Source organism: Delphinus delphis, chromosome 3 (genome assembly GCF_949987515.2).
Source record: "Delphinus delphis chromosome 3, mDelDel1.2, whole genome shotgun sequence".
NCBI lineage: Eukaryota > Metazoa > Chordata > Mammalia > Artiodactyla > Delphinidae > Delphinus > Delphinus delphis.
The window spans coordinates 14917195-14936509 of NC_082685.1; the positions used below are offsets into that span (position 1 = coordinate 14917195).

Here is a 19315-nt window from a genome sequence, read left to right on the forward strand (position 1 = left end):
TCCCAGACTGGGACACGAACCCGTGTCCCCTGCATTGGCAGGCGGACTCTCAACCACTGCGCCACCAGGGAAGCCCTCAGGGGGGGTTTTAAAGCTTGATCATAGTCATATTTTACAGGATGGCTTCACACACTGGAGCAAAGTATGGATGCTGAGGCAGGGGCCAGAGGAGACTTGTGGGAGGAACTGCAATGGTCCAGGCCAGGGAGAGTGGGAATGAGGGAAGGGGAAGACTCAAGAGTGATTCAGGGGGCCTGGGGTATGGGGCTGGAAACTGGCTGCGCAGGAGAGGAAAGTGGGAGGAGGCCAGATCCAGAGTGAGAAGGGCAGGGAGTGCCAGGCTGGGAACTTTCAACTCCCAGATTTTCTGCCCAAGAGGATTCTGAGTCTTAATAAGGTTGGGAGCTGCTACATTGTATTTACCCCTTGAGGATGTATGGTGCACATTAACATATTAAAGGCTCTGACAAGTCCTGCAATAAAGAACTCTGGCGTTATTTAACCCAAACTTAGACATTGGATTGCTCTTCTCAAGCCACAGCATCAGCCTCATCCTCATCCCCAATGCATACCTCATCTAGCTTGTTTACCATTATGTGCCTAGAGCTTGCCTGTATCCAGTGGTCAAATATTTTTGGGGGTGTTGTATTAATGATCTCATTAGATCTTCAGAACAACTCTATGAGGTAGGTACTAATATAATTTCCATCTTACAAACGAGGCTCAGAGAGGCCAGATGACTTGCCTAAGGCCACACAGCTAGTGGGTAAAGAGATGGAATTTGACCTGGGGTGTGCTGGCAGCCTCTCCACCACCCTGCCCATCTCTCCAAGGTGCCCCATACCCTCGGTCTCACCTGGTGGTGGCAGGTGTGCTCTCCCCACTGAGGGCTACCCTGTGACCTCCCAAAGCCCTTCTCCTTGCTCTGGTGGCTGTGGACATACTCAGGCTGTTGCCCAGAGAGCTCGGCTGTAACTTGAGCCTCACCCAGGCCGGGGGTGATGTGGAGGGTGGGCAGGTGACAACCAGGGCAGGGAGATTTGCCCAGACACTGGTACACAGCAGCCTGCCGACCGGTGTGGCCCCGAGGAGTTTGGGGGCTTTGGGAGCTTGTCCCAGGGTCCTGGCAGTGGTCTTCACCATGGGCAACAAGCAAACAGTCTTTACTCATGAGCAGCTGGAAGCATATCAGGTAGGCGTGATGGGCCGGACCCTCGGTGGGTTTAGCAGCCTTGGTTTACTGGCCCAAGAAATGGGGACAGCATCTCTTCATCCTGGGTGTGCAGTCAGCAAGCGTTCTGGGGAGGCTCTGTGTGTGGCTTCAGGCAGCGATGGACGTGGGCTTGTGGGAGAGGAAGGAGGCCCCCCACCAGGCAGGGTCTGGGTCAAGCCAACATCTCTCTCCGCAGGACTGCACCTTCTTCACGAGGAAGGAAATCATGAGGTCAGTCTAGGGAGGAGGGAGGAAGAGGTGGCAACTTGCTATACGTTGCTTGATTTGCAATTTGACCACGTTCAATGCTTCATAAGGGTTAAAGCACTAATGGGGGGATTGCGTGCGTGGTTGGTGGATGGATGCAGAGATGGGAAGGCTGAGAAGTCACATCTGGTCCTGTTGTCATGTCTCTAGGCTGACAAGCTTGGGCTTTCTCCCAAAGGTGGCGGGGAGCCATAGAGAGTGTGTGAGCATGGCAGATGAAGATCAGCATGTTAGAAAGATCCCCCTGAGGCCAGTGTGAAGAGGCTGGGAGGCCAGGGGCAGAGTCTAGAGCCAGTTCTGGGCTGTGGGGTTGACATCAATGTTAGAGAGTGAGAAGGTGGCCCCAGGCTGCTGCAGGTCCCTGGTGTGAGCGAGCCAGGCATAGATGGGTATTCTACATCATCACTCATCCCATGGAGCTGTCATCCAGAGGCCCCGACCCATGAACTTGGAGCTGTGAAACTGAAGCTGGCTGGGGTTTAGCTGCAGAGTGATAGGGGCCAAGGCCCCAACTGTGTGGGCACAGGACATCCATTATTGATGGACACACCTTTCACCAGTGAGCCCCATTGTCTGGGTGAGGACAGCTTGCAAGGTCATCCTGGCCATCACGATTGGATTACTGATGGGGAAACTGAGGCTCAGACAAGGGAGGCTGACCCCAGGCCCCTGGGTAGATGGGTAGAGCCCCAAGGAGTTGGAGACTAACATTTTGTCTGCCTCAAGCTTCTCGCTTGTCAGACAGACCTACTGAGGGGAAAGGGGGATGAGGGGAAGAGGGACTTACTCAAGGCCATAGAGAAACCCAAACCCAAGCCCAGGCTATTCTCTGAAGGAACCCAGGACTGAAGTTCCAGATATCTCCTCCTCGAGTTCCTAGCCATCGTGTGACCGAGGGGCTCCTGTCCCCCTCAGAGACAGTCCCTAGCAGCCTGGGGACCTCTGACTCATCAAGGATGGTCTCTACAAGGCTACTGCTCAGCATGCTTCAATGATGGTATGGTGTCACCAGGGGAGGGCATTAGGGTGGAGAGCTGGCTCTACCATCTAGGTAGTGTGTATGGCATTTGGTGTTTTGCAAAATGTCTTTCATTTACCCTTTTGAAAAACCTTAATATTAGACTTTTGTGTTTGCTCTGCCCCATTGAGAGAACCCTGCCCCCCATTATGAAGGGAGAGAAGGAAAGTGTGAGGATGTGGGCCGTTAGAGGCCTTGCCAATGATGTCATAATGTCCAGAGATACATAGATTGGCTCAGATTCTCTGAATGCTAAATGTGAATGCTATTTCTCTCCTAGCATGGAGCAATGCTGTTTAATTTTTTGTTCTTTCATCTGCTTACTTCTTATTGACTTTCTCTCGGAGGAGACCCAAAGGCAGTGACAGTGTCTGTTTTGTTCACCATCCGTCTCTGTGCCTGGCACATAGTAGGTACTCAGTAAATACTTGTTGAATGAATGAATGAAAATTTATCACAGTGCCTGGCACACTGTAGGCACTCAATAACTACTTGTTGAAAGAGGGAATGAATGAATGACCTTGCCTTAAACACTCTCCCTTTGTCGACCCCATCTGCTTGGTAAGCTCCTACTCATGCTTCAAAACCCAGCATCAATGCCCCCTCCTCCAGGAAGAATTTCCTCCTCCCTGGCTTGCTTCCTGCACTCTAGTTTTCCCTAGCTCTGGAGTCCTCTCTTTACCTTGGCATTGTCCCCAGGGCGATAAAGGCACCTGTGTCTGGCTTTGTGTGTGTGAGGCTTAGGCCCACGGCTAATGGCTCTTGGGGACTCAGCATCTTTCAGTGTAGAGTAAGCAGCTGCAAGAGTGAGAGAGTAGGGACAAAGCCACACACACCCATCTCCCAGACCTTCTCGTTGTTTCTGTCCCCACACCAGGCTCTTCTATCGCTACCAGGACCTTGCCCCCCAGCTTGTCCCTCTCGACTATACCAGCTACCCTGATGTGAAGGTTCCTTATGAGCTCATTGGCAGCATGCCTGAGCTGAAGGTATGCCTGGGCCATGGGGCAGGCAGGGAAAAAATAGTAGGGATGTCCCTTGCTGCATTCCTATGAGGTGAGTACTGTGATTATTTCCATTTTACATATGAAGAAACTGAAGTTCAGAGAGGTTAAGACACTTGTTCATAATCACACAGCTAGGACATGACATAGACAGGATTTAAACCCTGGGTTGTTGGGAAGATGAGATGAGATAATGCAGGTAAAGGGCTCAGTACAGGGCCTGTGACATGGCAAGTACTCAGGGAACATTAGTTTTTCTTTTCATAGTAGGAGCTGTTAAATGTGGGTTCTTCTCAGCTGGTTGTTTGACACATAGTTTGTGACTCTGGAGGGGACTCTTGGGGTGAGGGACTGTGAATAGAGATTATTTTATCACAGGGGACAGAAACTTCATTCAAGAGGGACGGAATGGGTTGGATCACATGAGCAAAAAATGCAGGGAAAGGCTTAGCATCACGTACAGCTGGAACCAGGGTCTCTGAGGATATGCTTGGGAATCTCCCTCCATCTTTCAGTTTCTCCCAGGAAGAGTCTTCAGTCTCAGGAAGCCTGTTCTCTTGAGGTAGTGAATGGAAACACCAGCTGCCTCAGATTTCCTCCCATAAGCTCTGCAACAAGCAGAAATAAGGTTCCTCCACCCCAACTTTTCAGCAACTCTCCCAGGGCAGCCTCTGATTGGCAAGTTTGAGTCATATGCTCATCCCAGAGGCAATCACGGTTGCCAGGTGAATGGAAATCCCTGATTGGCCTCACTCGGGTCATGTGACTGCCTCTGAAGCTGGAAATGGGGTTAACGACACCCAGACCACTGGGGTGGAGATTGGAGTTGCCTGAAGTCTTCTCCAGGGATCATGGGAGGAAGACAGTCTTGGTGAGGGGTACTTGGAGGTTCCCAGGAAGGTGAGTGTTGAGAGTGAAACCATGCGGAGCCCTCCCCCCAAGGTCCTGGTCAGGGATTGGTTCCCTGCTTCCTGTCTCTAGGACAACCCTTTCCGTCAGAGGATCGCCCAGGTCTTCTCCGAGGATGGGGATGGCCACATGACCTTGGACAACTTCTTGGACATGTTTTCTGTGATGAGTGAAATGGCTCCCCGCGACCTCAAAGCCTACTACGCTTTTAAAATTTATGGTGTGTGCGGGGACCCGGGGTGGGGAAACGGGAATGAGATCGGGTCGGGCCAGGGGCTGCCCTGCCATCACAAATGTCTCCCCAAGGGCTCCGAGGCCCTGCGTGGCCCTGTCCTTCACCTCACCCTGGTACCTCCCCACCCCATCCGTTTACTGACTCCATTCCAGCCACAATGGCCTGGCTGTTTCCCCAACACATCAAACTCTTTCTGCCTCTAGGCCTTTGCCTCTGTTGTGCCCTTTCCCCTGGCTTCTTCTTACCTTGAAATTTTGGTGAAAAGTAACCCATGCCCCCGAGTTACTCTCCATGCCACAGCCTATTTCTCTCCTTGCATGGAGCAATGCTGCTTAATTTCTTGTTCATTCATCTGTTCACTCCTTATTGACTTTCTCTCTGAGGAGACACGAGGGCAGTGACAGTGTCTTTTTGGTTCACCATCTGTCTCTGTGCCTGGCACATAGTAGGTACCCAGTAAATACTTGCTGAATGAATGAATGAATGAAAATTTATCACAGCGCCTGGCACACAGCAGGCACTCAATAAATACTTATTGAAAGAGGGAATGAATAACAATTATCACACACCTGACACGTAGTAGGTGCTCAATAAATACTTGAGTGAATGAATGACCTCCCAGCAGGTCCCTGCCCAATTCCAAAGCAAGATCCAGATAAAACCCTAGGGTCTTGGGTTCCCTCCAGTGGCTCAGTTTCCTCCTCTGTAAGACAGGGAAAAGATGTGCCCATGACTGGCCCAGCCTGCCTGCCCCTGTGTCCCCTCACCACCACAGCTCCACCTGTTCTGCTGCGCAGACTTTAACAACGATGACTACATCTGTGTGTGGGACCTGGAGCAGACGGTGACCAAGCTAACGCGGGGAGAGCTGAGCGCTGAGGAGGTGAGCCTGGTGTGTGAGAAGGTGCTGGATGAGGCCGACGGGGACCGCGACGGGCGACTGTCCCTGGAAGACTTCCAGAACATGATCCTGCGGGCGCCGGACTTCCTCAGGTGACATTCCTCTCCACCCTGCACAATCCGTTCCCATGTATGAGAGAGGCTCTTATGGAAAGGGTTCATAGACTCCCTTTGTGAAAATCCCTCTGTTCATTCATTTGCGACCTTGGGGAACTTTCCTGACCTCCCTAGCCTCGGTCCCTGTGTCTTTAAAATGGGGATAATTAGAGACCTTGTGAACACCTCCTCTGGGTGGACACAGCTCTTTGGGTGAGTGGAATATGGTTGGACTTCAGCCCTCAGTTGCTTGAACATTTTGTAGTGAACAGACTGTACCATAGCACTTGGCAGCCCTGGGGAGAATCAGTGCTTCCACTGTAGGGCGGATAGCATGGGTTAAATGAGTTAATACAGGGGTTGGCCCACCACCTGTTTTTTGTGAGCTAAGAATGGTTTTTACATTTTTAAATGGTTGGGGGAGAAAATAAAAGAATAATCATACTCCACGACACATGAAAGCCGTAGGAAATTCAAATTTCCGTGTCTATTGCTAGTTTTATTGGCGCGCAGCCTGCCTGTTTGTGTACATAGCGTCTACGGCTGCTTTTGAGCTACATGGTGGTGCTGAGTCATTGTGCGAAGCTGGAAATATCAACTATTTGGCCCTTTGCCGAGAAAAGTTGAGTGACCTCTGAGCTAGTACACGCAAAGAATTTAGAGCAGTGCCTGGCATACAGTAGGTGCTCAGTAACTGCTTTATGGTTGCTGTTGTGGCTGTTATCATTGGTGGTATCCTTTCATGACCAGAGGGCCTCCTTCCTCTACCCTGGATAAGCAAGGATGGTCTCCCGCCACGGAGACACGAATAATGACACCAGGATGAATCCCTTGCTACTAATTGAGCACCTACTGTATGTCCCGCCCTGTACATTGGCCTCTTTTTAGCCCTTATTACAGCACAGTGAAGGAGGGACAGCTTATCCCCATTTTACAGGGGAGTAAACTGAGGCCCAGAGAGGGGTAGCCGCGCACTTAGAGTCTGGGGCAGAGCCAGGATGTACACTCTGATCCAAAGTGATGTGCTCTCAACCCCTGTGGGGGTCAGGAAGGCCACGGCCTGGGGTTTATTGAGGGGGTCTATCTCTCCCCCACCCACTGCGGCTCCTTGCATGCCTCGGGGACTCCTGGTGGGAGTGTTGGGGAGAAGGACGAAGGAAGGGTACCCTCTGCCTGCTGACAGACTCCCTTTCTCTTTGCACCCAGCACCTTCCACATCCGCATCTGAGGGTACTGCGGAGGAGCCGGACCAGAGGAAGGCAGGGCGACCCCTCATCTCAATGTAGAATCTGGTCTCCCTGGGCTCCGGGAATAAACACACATCACTGAGTCACAGCTGCTCTGAAAACATGTTTCCCAACTTTAACCTGGCAGACAGGAGGGAGGCAGCCAAGGATCTAACCTCTGTCCTCACTGTGTGATCCTGGGTGTGGCTGCACCCTCTCTGGGCCACAATCTCCCCATTTGTACAAGGAAAGGGGTGACTTCTGGATGTCTCTCCACCGAGAGGGCTGGAAGTGCCTCACTGTGGGTCTCGGTGGGCGGAGGCGAGGTGTGGAGATCAGGCCCATGCTGTCCCAGCTCAGGGCCTCCCAAGGCCCAACCCTCGACTGCTCAAGTTGCCTTTTCTCCCCTCAATCCCTGAATTCCTCAAGGGGACTAAAGCTTCACCTCCTCACTGATTCATTAGAATCGCCAGAGGAGGCCTCTGGAGAGGGTGTGGTGGCAGGAATGTTATTCACTGAGGCTGGCACAGTGCTTTACAGTTCAGGAAACACCTGCCATTCTTTCATCACATTGGCTGCCTGTGACATCCCAGCAGGGTTGGCTGAGGAGAACTCACACTTCGTTCAGAGGCAACGGGGTGACTTGCCCAAGGCCACACCTGAAGTCATCTGCAGAGGTGGACTTGAACCCAGGCCCACTTCACTGCACATCCCAGACCTCTACATCTTGCAGATTTGGGAACCCCCATACCCAGTCCACCTATAGTCAGCCTGGGGGCCCATCCCATGTCCCCAGTCAATCCAAGGAGTGGTCATTCCTGCAAGAGAGACAAGCCCCCCAGGGACCCTCCCAGACACCTCCACTGTGTATCATTTCTAGGGTGTCCACTCTTGCCCTAACCCCCATTTATTAAGCACCTACTGTGCGCTAAAGCCCTAGGTTTTATTTGAATTCTGCTGGTTCATCCTGAGAAAGAGGGACTGCTCTTCTCCCCATTTTCCAGATGAGGAAACAGGCCCAGAGATGTCTAGTGACTCACCAAAGGTCACACAGCCCCACAACCCAAGATTCCCTCCAGAGCCCATCCCCACCCACAGCCCTAGGCTGCCTCTCCCTTTTTAAAGGAAAGGGCCTCTTATGCCTCTCCTAAAGCTGCCGTTGATGTCAGGAGTGCTTACTGTGTGCCAAGCCCTCCACAAGTTTCATCTCCATTTGCACAAGAACCCTGAGAGGAAGGCATGAACAGCCCTGTTACAGACAAGGCTGTACTCTATGAGGTGTGCCTAGGTTACGTGGGGAAAGGGCTCAAACTGACCTGGCTTCGAATCCTGGTGCTGACACCCCAGCCATGTGACCTTGGCCACACCTCTTTTCCTCTCTGAACCTGGATCTTCTTTATTTTTTTAATTTTAATTTAATATAATTGTTTTGGCTGTGTCGCGCAGCTCGTGGGATCTTAGTTCCCCGACAAGGGATCGAACCCAGGCCCTTGACAATGAGAGCATGGAGCCCTAACCACTGGACCGCCAGGGAAATTCCTGTCTCTTCTTTAAAATGTGCAGAATGGGGGCTTCCCTGGTGGCGCAGTGGTTGAGAGTCCGCCTGCCGATGCAGGGGATGCGGGTTCGTGCCCCGGTCCGGGAAGATCCCATATGCCACGGAGCGGCTGGGCCTGTGTGTCATGGCCACTGAGCCTGCGCGTCCGGAGCCTGTGCTCCGCAACGGGAGAGGCCATAACAGTGAGAGGCCTGTGTACCACAAAAAAAAAAAAAAAGTGCAGAATGAACCTACCTGATGGGCCTGCTCAGAGGCATAAAAGAAATAATGAACATGGAGGGTCTGGTGTGAGGCTAGGCACAGAGTAGGTGTCCTAGACGCCACTGCGGTAACATTATTATTATTACTAATTATTATTAAAATGACCAGGTCGCCTTACTGGCAATCGCAGGACCAGACCCAAGCAATGTCTTTATTACATTCCTCAGGTCCCTGAGGGCTAGTGGGTCATGGCAGAGAGCAAAAGGTCCAGGTGTGAACGGCCCCCGGCAGAGAGGGTCCCAGAGCCGGGGCGAACCTAGCAGTACCCAGGGGCGAAGGGTGGCGGTGAGCGGTACTCTTCGGGGAGACAGTCCTGTGGTTCTTGCGAGCCCCTTGGCTCCGGTTTGGACACGTGTGAGGACAGGGCCCTCACGACTGCCTGGTGCCAGTCCCTGACCCTCGAGGTTGTCTCGTTCCAGCTGGCTGACCTTGAGGCTTTCCTGGAGGGCTCATCTCTGTTTCTTGGAGCTTGGGGGTCTGTGAAGACATTATTTTTCCAGGCTGAGTCCCCTGCTCCAGCTCCAGAGCCATGGGTCACCACCAACGGCTTGGCGTCCCAGAGCGATGAGCTCGCAGCCACCAGCTGGGATTTCAGCTCCTGCTGGACCTTCTTGCCCGTCCGGGGGAGTATCTTGAGATTCCTCCAGATTTTCTGGCGGGCCTCCTCAAGAGGAGATTTCGGGGGGCAGGAGGAAGTAGCTTTCTCCGTGGATGCCCCGTCCGGCTCTGCCAATGGCTTCCCTTCTTTTCGCCGATGGAGCAGGACTGGGTTTGTGAAGGCCTGAAACCGAGAGCAGGTGAGACCTGGGGCTACCCCGCCTACCACAGCTCTGAATCTGCCCCAGAAACTGGGATCTGGGTTCCACCCAGATGTCCTGGGGCCAAGAAAGTCCCAAAGAGAACCCCCAAGCCTGATCCCACGACCCACCCTTCCTGTCTCAGTAAAGGGCTTCACTGTCTCCCTCGGTGGTTGGCAAACTTTTTCTGTAAGGGGTCAGAGAGGAAATGTTTTCAGCTTTGCAGGTCAGTCTATGTTTCATCACTCACCTCTGCTGTTGTAGGGCCAAAGCAGCCAGAGATCATACGTCAGTGAGCGAGCGTGCCTGTGTTCCTCTAATACTTTATGGACACGGAAATGTGGGTTTCATCTGACTTTCAAGGGTCATGAAATACGATTTTTCTTTTGATTTCTTTCAGCCATTCAAAAACATAAAAGTCATGCTTAGCTCATGGGCCATACAGAAGGAGGCAGTGGGCCAGATGCGGCCCTTGGGCAGTAGTTTGCCAACCCCTGATCTACCAGGTTGTTCAGGCCCCAAACTTGGGTGTCATTTGTGGCAGATGCTGTCCATGCCCCATCCACATCCCTTTGTCTTGAGCATTTTGGTGCCTCCAGCTCCACTCCCAAGTGCCAGCAGTGGGGACTCTGCCTTGGGGACTTCTTTGGCCACTTTGCAGACCAGAGGTACCAGAGAATTAAAACCTCCCAGAGACAGCGCTTGACTAATGACTGATGGAAGGGAAGATCAGTACCACAGCTCCTCGTCCTAAGGTGGGATAACTGACGTGCGTGCTCCACAGAGTCCACAGGGGTAACCCCCTCACTACAGCAGCCTCCTTTGGTGGCCCTCTCTCTCCTGACCCACTTTCCTGCTCCCCTCATGGTACCTCCTGGGATCACTTCCCAAATAATGGATGACTGGGGGACTCAAACCATGACACTGTCCCTCTTCCCCTCACCCTCCACCTCCAAGCCATCAGCAGGATCCACCTTTAGGGCTCCCTTTCTAGTTTCTCCCACGTGGATACTGTCCCTGCCTCCTTCCCACCCCCAGACAGCCCCTTCTGCAGCCGGCAGCCACAGGGAACACCATCAGTCCCACCATGCTCAAGCTCTCTCATGGCTCCCCAGCACACCTGGAATAGATCCCAGCACCTCACCCTGGCCCCAAGACCCTGCATGAATGACCCCGGCCGACTCTGGCCCCTCACCTCCCAACAATCTCCCTTTTGCTCACTCCACTCTGTCCACACATTGGCTATTGTGGTTCTTCTGTTTTTCACCCTGAGCCTCAGGACATTTGCATGTGCTGTTTCCTCTGTTTGGAATGCCCTCCCTGCATCTCTGTGTGTGGTTGGCTCCTCTTCATCCTGAATGTCCCAGCTCTATGCCACCTACTCCAGGAAGCCTTCCCTGACTGTTCCCCCACCCTCACCTGCAAACCCACTGATGTGCCAGGGCCTCTCTGAGGGACAGGAGAAGCAGTGGTGAACAAGTCAGATTCCCAGGCCTCCCAAAGCTCACAGTCTGATGGGAGAGGCAGGCAGGAAACATGAAAACTCATAAATAAACAAGACTTTTCAAATTTTACAGACTGCTCTGCTGCAAATGAACAGGGTGATGTGATGGAGAAGGCAGAGGGGCTACTTTAGGTCTGCTGACTGGGGAGAGTGATACTTGAAGAAGAAGTGATGAAAGAAGCCAGGCATGGGAAATCTGGGGGCAGAGCACACAGCACATGCAAAGGCCCTGAGGTTAGCTTGATGTGTCAGAACAGCAGAAGGGTTGGCAGAGGGGCTGAAGTTGGGCTGGTGATGGGTAGCAGGACCTGAGATCATAGTTGGGATTTTAATCTCAGTGCCTTGGGAAACCACTGAAAAGTTTTTTGTTTGTTTTTGGGTTTTTTTTTGCCACACCCCACGTGGCATTGGAAGTACAGAGTCTTGACCACTGGACTGCCAGGGAAGTCTCCCTGAAAAGTTTTAAGCTTGGAGCTACGGGATCTAATCTTCATTCTAGAACATCTCCTCTGGCAGCTGTTGGCCACCTCTGCTCCTGCATCCCCCTGCCCCACCTCCCACCTTCCAGACTGAAGGTGCCAGTTTTCTGTCACATACCTCTTCAAGTGGGTCCATGGGACAAGAGGAGGGATTCTGGTATTTGCTGAGGCCAAGAGCAGAGCTGGTGGCTTCCTCAGCCAATGCGTCAGAGAAAAGGAAGAGATCCTTATAATCCGCATTTGCTGGATCCTTCTGCGGGGCAGAGGGGACATGCAGCTTAGTCCCAAGGAGGGTACAGGGATGGGGCTGTGGTCCCAGATCCTGGAAATGGGGGCTCAGAGGTTGCCCCATCCACAAACCTTGTAAGGAAGAATGCCCCTCCCACAGCAGCTACTGAGGGCTAGGCCCTGCCCTCTGGGCCTCATAAGGAATATGCCACACTCACAGCCCCTTCTGAGGGCCTAGGCCACGCCCATCAATCCTTATAAGGAGATATGCCCCTCCCACAGCAGCTTGTGAGGACTGGGCCCCACCCACTGAGTCTTATAAGGAAATATGCTATTCCTGTAGATCAGCCAAGGTTATACCTGGCACATGAATTCCTGTAAAAAAAATCAGCCTGCGGGCCAGGGAACAAGGACCAGGAGGGGCGGGGCCACAAGAGAAACGGGGACCGCAAGAATGACAGAATCACAAGAGGCTGAGGGGGCTGAGGGAGCAAAAGAGTCTGGGGGGCTTGGCCCTTGGGAGAGCGCTATGGCCCTTGGGGGTCCCAACCCTCACCTGCTGGCTGGGCTGCGTCAGCAGATCCCCGTGTGGCCGCAACGGCTGCTGCTGATGGAAGGTGACCAAGGCAACTAGAGAGGCATGGGCTCTCTCCTCCCCAGGGATGATGAAGCTCCCATCGTCCAAAAGTTTCACCATGAAGTGGCGGCAGCAGTTCTGAGCTCTGCGGAGACACTGCCATCTCATTCCCCATCATTCTGTCCCCACCCCCCAGCCCTTGACCTGGCAGCATCATGGCTACAGCCCATCTGCCTAGATTCCCTTGTAGGCTCCTCCACTCACTAGCCATGTGACACTTGGCAGGTGACTGCACTGTGCCTCAGTTTCCCCCTTTATCACATGGGGCTACTAAGGCTGACGTCAGGACTTCTTGTGAAGATAGAACAAGCTACTGCAGGTAAAAGCTTAACTCCGTGCCTGGCAAGGGGTAAATGATCAATAGAAATGACAACAATGAAAACTGGTACAGGTACTGAATAAATGCTCCATTATTAATGAACGGATGCATTTATTAATGGACCACTACGTGCTTACTACGTCTCATTTAATCCTCCCATCATGACTCTGAATTAATTTTAGCATTCTTATGTTCGAGATGAGGACTTTGAGGGAGGAACAGAAAGGATGAGTAACTTGTCCAAGATCACACAGCGTCTTAAGTGGCACAGCCAAGCCTTGGACTGCGTGACTAAAAGCCTAAGCTTTTCCCTCTATGGGTAACTCTGTAATAGGTCCATTTAAAAAATTCCTTTGGCCTGGAATCCTTTTGAAAAGTAGTTTGCGCTGCTGAATCCTCTAACTGAGATGCTGGATCAGGCATCGAGAAATTAAGGAGCTGGGCTGTCTTGGTTTCCCCTAACATGTCCCCCTGAGTGAAGTCAGGGAGTTGACATTTAAATGGTAGGGGAGAGAGGGGTAGTAAGGGGAAATGCAGCTGCCACTCTTGAGTCCTCAGCAGTTCCTGTTCTCAGACACACAGTCTCAGTTACTGCCAGGCCCAAGTCTGCTGGTTACAGCCAGACCTGCAACTGCCTACTCTTCAGTTAGATCTGGCCAGACCCTCGCACTGGTTGCTCACTGAGAAGTTGTTGTATGAAGCACCACTTGCTCCTCCAAGGAAGCCCCAGAGCCCTCCTGTCCCTGCCCTGGCCCCTAGCCCCGGCCTTACTTGTAAGAGAGCGTGTAGCCCACGTGGCTGTGACTGACCCTGATGAGGAAGGATCCCAGTGGCTGTGACTCCAGCAAGTTCTCGGCATCCCTGGAAGGGCAAATACAGGAGAGAGATGGCTAAGCATACTGGCCAGATGTCCGGTATACCAGTCATCCCTGTACTGGTGCCCCTGAGTCAGAGAGGCCTGTACTTTTCTGTTTTCAAACAAACAGCCTAAAACCCCTTCTTTTCTTGGTTATTTCAGAGCTTGGGATATTCAGGGACAGGGGTGTTCTCCCAGAGTTGGCAGGAAGCCTCTGATGACCTTGACCATCTCTCAGAGCCCCTGCTTGCCTTCCCAATGCCTGGAAGGCACCCCCCAGAGGCACCTTTGGGTAGATCGAGGTGTCACAGGTAATAAAGCAGGAGCTGCTCTTAGATGCATTTGATTTTAAAATCCAGCACTGCTTTTCATTAGCTGTGTGACCCCTGGTGAGGGTCAGTCCCTTTGTGACCTTCAGCTTCCTTAAGGCGAAAGTAAACTCTTACTCTCAGGGCCCACTTGAGGACAGATGACGTGCATGCAGCGTGAGTGTGGGAACTGCCAGCTGGTAAGAACCCACAAAGATGCTCACTACAGTAACTCCTCTACATATGAACCTTCAAGATGCGAACTTTCAAAGATGCGAATGTATTATAAACCTCTTACAGTACACTACTGTTGGGCTGGCCAAAAAGTTCGTTCGGGTTTTCCATAGGAGCGTATGAAAAACCCGAACGTACTTTTTGGCCAACTCAATACATAGCCAATTGTGTTAGCTGGGTACCTAGGCTAACTTTGTTGGACTTAGAAACAAATTGGACTTCCGAACACGCTATCAGAATGGAACTCATTCGTATGTAGGGGACTTAGTGTATTATTGTTACTCTTATCCCGGGTTCACAAAGAGTAATGTGGCCTTCTAGGAGACAGAATGGGGATTTTGGACCCGAGCTGTCTAATACAGAGGCCACTGGCCACGTGTGGCTGCTGAGCCCTTGAAATATGACTGGTGGGAATTGAGATGTGATTTTAGCATATAATACGTGCTGGATTTTGAGGACCTAGTGCCGATTACATGTTGAAATGAGAATATCTTGGATATACTGGGTTAAATAAAAAATATGATAAAAATTAATTCCACCTGTTTCTTTTCACTCTTTTAACAAAACTACTAAAAAGATTTAAAATTGTAATGTGTGGCTCACATTGTATTTCTTTTGGTGCACCCCAGAACTGAGAAACCATGTCCAGTTCCTCCTCTCTGTGGCTTTCACAGTTTCCTCAACTTCCTGCATGCAGAATGTGGCAATAAATGTTCTATTCGCCATTTATTTAGAGCCAGCCCCTAGGGGTGACTAGGTGGATTTGTTCATGTCCTCAGAGCTCAGTCTGATGTAGGAAGTGCATGTTGGTTATATCCCTGATGGACTGAGAGCAGCTGTTTGGGGCACTGTGTTAAGAAAGATTCTGAGGCTGCATTCTGCCATCATTGACTGGTGAGGTTGCATCCCCACCTGGGTGAGGTGGGGGGCAGGGGCCTGTCAGGTCCCTGGCAGTACTGGTCTGGTGGCCACTTGTATAGAGAAAGCTGAGGACCCGTAACTTGTTCAAGGTCACATAGTGAGTCCATGGAGGAGGCAGGATTCAAGTCTGGGACTCCAGAGCTCTTTTCACCCACCCTCTTAACACACTTAGCTGAGCTAAGCCCAGAATTCTGCAGTAAAAACCTGCCTAGAGTCGGGGAAGACAAGGGAAGAGGGTGAAGGGCAGGGTGGAAGGTGTGGGTGTGTCCTTACTCTCTTGAGATGGCACCATGGAACCACTCAGGGACCCCTCCACAGGTCAGCTGGTCCACCTGAGTCTGCACGAACCAGTCCAGTCTTGGAGGCAGTGGTGGGGGCAGCTTTCTGGCCTCTGTCATGGCTTCCAGGGGTGAGGGGTGACCTGGGAATGGGAGGGAGGAAAGAGAGTCAAGCCTGGGCCACCTCGCACCTTTGCTCTATTCATGCAGCTCATGGTGTTTCCTCCTATAAGAAGTCCTCCAGGCTGGACAGAACAACAGGATTGAAGTCGGCTTGAGTTTCTTGAGCACCTACTATGTGCTGGCACTTTATGCACATTCATTCATCGACTTGTCCCAAACCGCACCCCCCGCAAGGATTTTTCCTTTTCCTTTTATTCTTATTATGTCATTACTACAAGTATTAAAAAGTCCCTTTTAAAAATATATGTATTTAAGAACTGAGTTTATTTAAATATTAAGTAACTATCACTGTCCTGGGAGGGACGTGGAGATGGCAAAATGATAAGTGAATGAATGAAACAGCAGGTACACAGTGGGTGCCATAAAAGGTTGCCATGGTTTCATTAAACACTACAGAGATGTGGCCCCAAACAGTTGCTTCTGTCACCATCGTCACCATAAGTGGTGGCTACCGATGGCACACCTATAACTTGTCAGGTGCATGGTTAATTCACACTCATTCTCAGCAGTTTTAAGCTCAGGTACCACAGGACTTCGTGAGCCAAGACAGAGAAAACAGAGCTGGAAAACAGAAAGAAAACAGCAGCGATTTGCAAAACAGTATTAAGTCAGTGAAAAACCAGCAAAAGCGTTGTGCCCTGCTGGGTTGTCTACACATGACCCCTCACTTTTACCCTTAATTCTGTCCCCAAACTGAAGCTCGCCCCTTCTCCTCCCACCCACTGGTCTAACTTTTCAATATCTCAGAACGTCTTTGTTACCAAGCTGTTTCCACAGGGAGGGGATGTATTTATCAACCCAGTCAATATTGACTTTCTCCTGCCAGAAGACAGACACCAAGCACACCCTCTGGGGAACGACCCAAAGGAATTCTGCAGCAAGTGAAATTAAATAGATCCATTAAAAAATGTTAAATGAAGCAGCGTGACAAATCAGTTGAGCCCAATCAGAGCCAGGCAACCTGGGTTCAAACCCCAGCTCCCTCAATTAGCTGCTGTGTGACCTTGAGCAAGTCACTTAACCTCTCTGTGCCTGAATTTTCATCTGCAATTTGGGGCTAATGATGGTAATTACCTGAGAGGATACAGTTGGCACAGCAGTAAGCACTGTATGTATATAATGAACATTCATGAATCCAGTAGTGACCTAGCATGAGGTAATGTTTACAAGCTTGTTCTTTTTTTCTACCAGGAAGAACTCTTACTTATCCTTCAAGGGTCAGCAAAAATATCCCCCCTCCAGGCAGCTTTCTTGCCTCTTCTCTAAGACAAAGCCCTGGGCATCCCTCTCTGTCCCTCACCTTCCCCACCATTCTGGTCTAGCCTTGCCTCATGGAGCTGGAGTGTCTCTGTCTGGCTCTGTCTTCCCCATATTAGGAGCTCTTGAGGATTGGGTCCAGGGCTAGGTTCTTTTGGATTTTTCTGGGTCCCCAGCATCACCTGGCACTGGGTGGGCACAGAGGAGGGTGCAGGGCTGTTGGCTGACGAATGAAGTCATACTGTTTTAAGCTTCTGACCCTGGCATTGAGGCCTCCCTCACCCCTTCATCCCCACATCCTTACTCTACCCAAAACTGATCAAGCTGTCTCTCCTCTCCATGTCTTTGCCCATGCTGTGCCCCTGCCAGGAATGTTCTTTCCCTAATTCCAGCTCTGTTTTCCAATGGTCACCTACCAGTGCCCCCAGAAAATTCCTCCTGCCTCTCTGGACCCCACCAGCCCTGTCCCTCCTTCTGGCCCAGCCTGGCCCCCATGTGCTATCTTCTCAAGGGTGGAGATGAGGCTCAGGGTCTTGGGGCCCCGGTCTCACTCAGCATGGGGTGGGTACAGAAATAGGCACGTACCTGGGAGAACCCTGTGGGGGGGCCAGAGGCCCTCACTCTGGCTGTGCCCCGGCACCTGCAGGAGCCTAGGTTTCTGTTCAGGGACTGCACGTCAGCGGGGTGGGGCGTTGCCCCAAGTGGTTCCTGTTTCCTTAAGTAGGTGAGCCCTGGGCGGGGACTAGGACACCGCTGTCCCTCCCTGCCCCCCCGCCCGGTCTGCAGTCTGATGGAGCTGCTGAGCTGCATGCAGGTGGATAGACACCCTTGCTCCATCCAGACCTCGACAAGCCTTTATTGAGCACCTACTGTGTGCCAGATCCTCAGGGAACAAAAGAGGTGACCCCAAGACAGGCATAGGTCCTGCCCTCCCAGCATCGATAACCTGGTGAGAAACGAAGAGAAGTGAGAAATGATTAATGTCATTGTTTCAAAGTGGACAGCCTGTCAGGAAGGGGCAACTGGAGTTGCAAGAACCCCACAGAGGGGGGCCTAACTGATCTGGAGGAAAGGGCTTGCTGGGGGGGCAGGTAGGAGTCAACTTGATTGCCGGGTTGTTGCACAGAAAGAGTGCTCTAGGGGGAGGGAACAGCACAAGCAAAATCCCTGAGGCAGGATTGAGCCTGGACAGGCTGAGGCCTCACTGCGTGCCACAGGGCTACATTATGACTTCCTCTGTAAGAAAACAAACAAAAAAAAAGAACACACCCATTTAAAATTATTTTTTATAACCTCCTTGATATCAAGACTAACGTATCCTGGGCTGGATTTATTTTATATATTCATTATTATTGTATCCACTTTTTTTCTCCTGATTTTAAAACACTAAAACATTTTGGGGGCCCCTACACACATTGTGGGCCCTGAGTGTGGGAACCCCTGCCTAACACATCAGCTAGTCCCAGATGCGTGCTGGTTGCCTCACCCGTCCCCGGCACACAGGCAAAACCACTTCCTCCTCCCTTTTCAGAGAGAAACGGCCCAGATCCTTGTGGCTGAGCTGGGGGCCTCCCTGCAGACCTATCACCCTGGTGCAGCTGGTATAGATAGCCCCCCATTGCAGGCTCAAGATGGATGCCATCACCATCCCCTGCTCCTGGGGTTGTTGACGGGGGTTGGGGGTGGTGGTGCTGGCCTTGTCTGGAGCCTGCGGGTCAGTAAGGCTCAAACAGGAGACACATGGAACCTGGTTTCTCACTCACTCGCTGTACGGCTTTGGGTGAGTCACTCAAACTCTTCTGGGCCTCAGTTTCCTCATCTGTGAAGTGGGCACGAAGATAGCCCTCCTTAGTCAGGTGACGACGATTAGGCAAGACAACCTTCAAGCATGCAGCATGGGGCTCAGTTAAGAGAAATATTAGGACTCTTCCCTGTGACTTAAGCTGATGCCTTTGTGCCTGGCTGGGGTAGATGCAAGTTTGGCCTCCTGATCTCACAAGCTGGGCTGCCTTGGGCAACTCATTTCACCTCTCTGATCCTCCATGCCTTCCACGGCCCAATGGACCAGGTCCCAACCTCGAGGAGAAGAGCAATTCTTTGGGCAGGGGATCAGAATTGTCCAAGAGACCCTTGTCACTTAGAAAGTCTGGCCATCGGGGATCTCATTTACATAGAGTTCAGTCTCCAGAAACATGGGGTGTTTCAGTTCACCTCCAGCCTGTCCCCCTGAGGCCCAACCACAGAGGGCACCACCCTGATTAGCCTGACCTGCCTGGGGGGGATGTGGTCTTTCCCAAACTAATGTCCTCCCTGAGACTGTCACAACAGAATCATCCCCCATCTCTTGGTGGCCACAGTCATGAACTGTGGCCCTTGAACATGGCCCTCAGAGGAACATTCCAGAAGGGGACCAGCAGGGAGATGGTGGGGCTGGGAGACTCCAAGGCCCCTGCCCCTCTGAAGTCAGCCCCTTACCCTTCCAAAGTCAGGTCTGGGCTTCTGGAAGCCCCAGTTGGTGAGTGGGACATTCACTGGCCCCTGTGTGGGGTGGCTCTTGGGGTAGGTGGCCACAGTGGTGTCTCAGCCCAGGGATATGCTGGGGCTGTCGATGTCAGGGGTGGGGAAGC

At 51.9% G+C, this 19315-nt stretch overlaps 2 protein-coding genes across 4 annotated transcripts; one reads left to right on the forward strand and one right to left on the reverse strand.

Moving 5' to 3' along the window:
- Nucleotides 1-1141: 1141 nt before the first annotated feature.
- Nucleotides 1142-6870, forward strand: CIB3 (calcium and integrin binding family member 3). Of its 2 annotated transcripts, XM_060006711.1 has the most exons (6): nucleotides 1142-1192; nucleotides 1410-1444; nucleotides 3376-3487; nucleotides 4484-4631; nucleotides 5444-5639; nucleotides 6849-6870. In XM_060006711.1, the coding sequence occupies exons 1-6, from the start codon at nucleotides 1142-1144 to the stop codon at nucleotides 6868-6870; spliced, it is 564 nt and encodes a 187-aa protein (XP_059862694.1). The 2 variants fall into 2 exon arrangements, with proteins under 2 accessions (XP_059862694.1, XP_059862695.1); XM_060006712.1 differs by lacking the exons at nucleotides 1410-1444; nucleotides 3376-3487.
- Nucleotides 6871-8812: 1942 nt separating this feature from the next.
- On the reverse strand, nucleotides 8813-17350 carry HSH2D (hematopoietic SH2 domain containing). Of its 2 annotated transcripts, XM_060006713.1 has the most exons (6): nucleotides 17274-17350; nucleotides 15244-15391; nucleotides 13423-13512; nucleotides 12252-12417; nucleotides 11586-11720; nucleotides 8813-9468 (listed from the first exon to the last, which is right to left on the reverse strand). In XM_060006713.1, exons 2-6 carry the CDS (start codon nucleotides 15366-15368, stop codon nucleotides 8944-8946), a joined length of 1041 nt encoding a protein of 346 aa, XP_059862696.1. In that variant the 5' UTR covers nucleotides 15369-15391; nucleotides 17274-17350; the 3' UTR covers nucleotides 8813-8943. The 2 variants fall into 2 exon arrangements, with proteins under 2 accessions (XP_059862696.1, XP_059862697.1); XM_060006714.1 differs by lacking the exon at nucleotides 17274-17350 and having other exon boundaries at nucleotides 13461-13512; nucleotides 15244-15505.
- Nucleotides 17351-19315: the final 1965 nt, after the last annotated feature.

Bases quoted from the DNA above. Each gene is read 5' to 3' on its own strand.
- CIB3 (XM_060006711.1), top strand. From the start codon at position 1,142: ATGGGCAACAAGCAAACAGTCTTTACTCATGAGCAGCTGGAAGCATAT. The intron at 1,193-1,409 runs GTAGGCGTGATG...CTCTCTCCGCAG, and splicing joins AGCAGCTGGAAGCATATCAG to GACTGCACCTTCTTCACGAG. The intron at 1,445-3,375 runs GTCAGTCTAGGG...TCCCCACACCAG, and splicing joins ACGAGGAAGGAAATCATGAG to GCTCTTCTATCGCTACCAGG.
- HSH2D (XM_060006713.1), bottom strand. From the start codon at position 15,368: ATGACAGAGGCCAGAAAGCTGCCCCCACCACTGCCTCCAAGACTGGAC. The intron at 13,513-15,243 runs GTAAGGACACAC...TTGCCCTTCCAG, and splicing joins CATGGTGCCATCTCAAGAGA to GGATGCCGAGAACTTGCTGG. The intron at 12,418-13,422 runs GTAAGGCCGGGG...GTGTCTCCGCAG, and splicing joins GGCTACACGCTCTCTTACAA to AGCTCAGAACTGCTGCCGCC.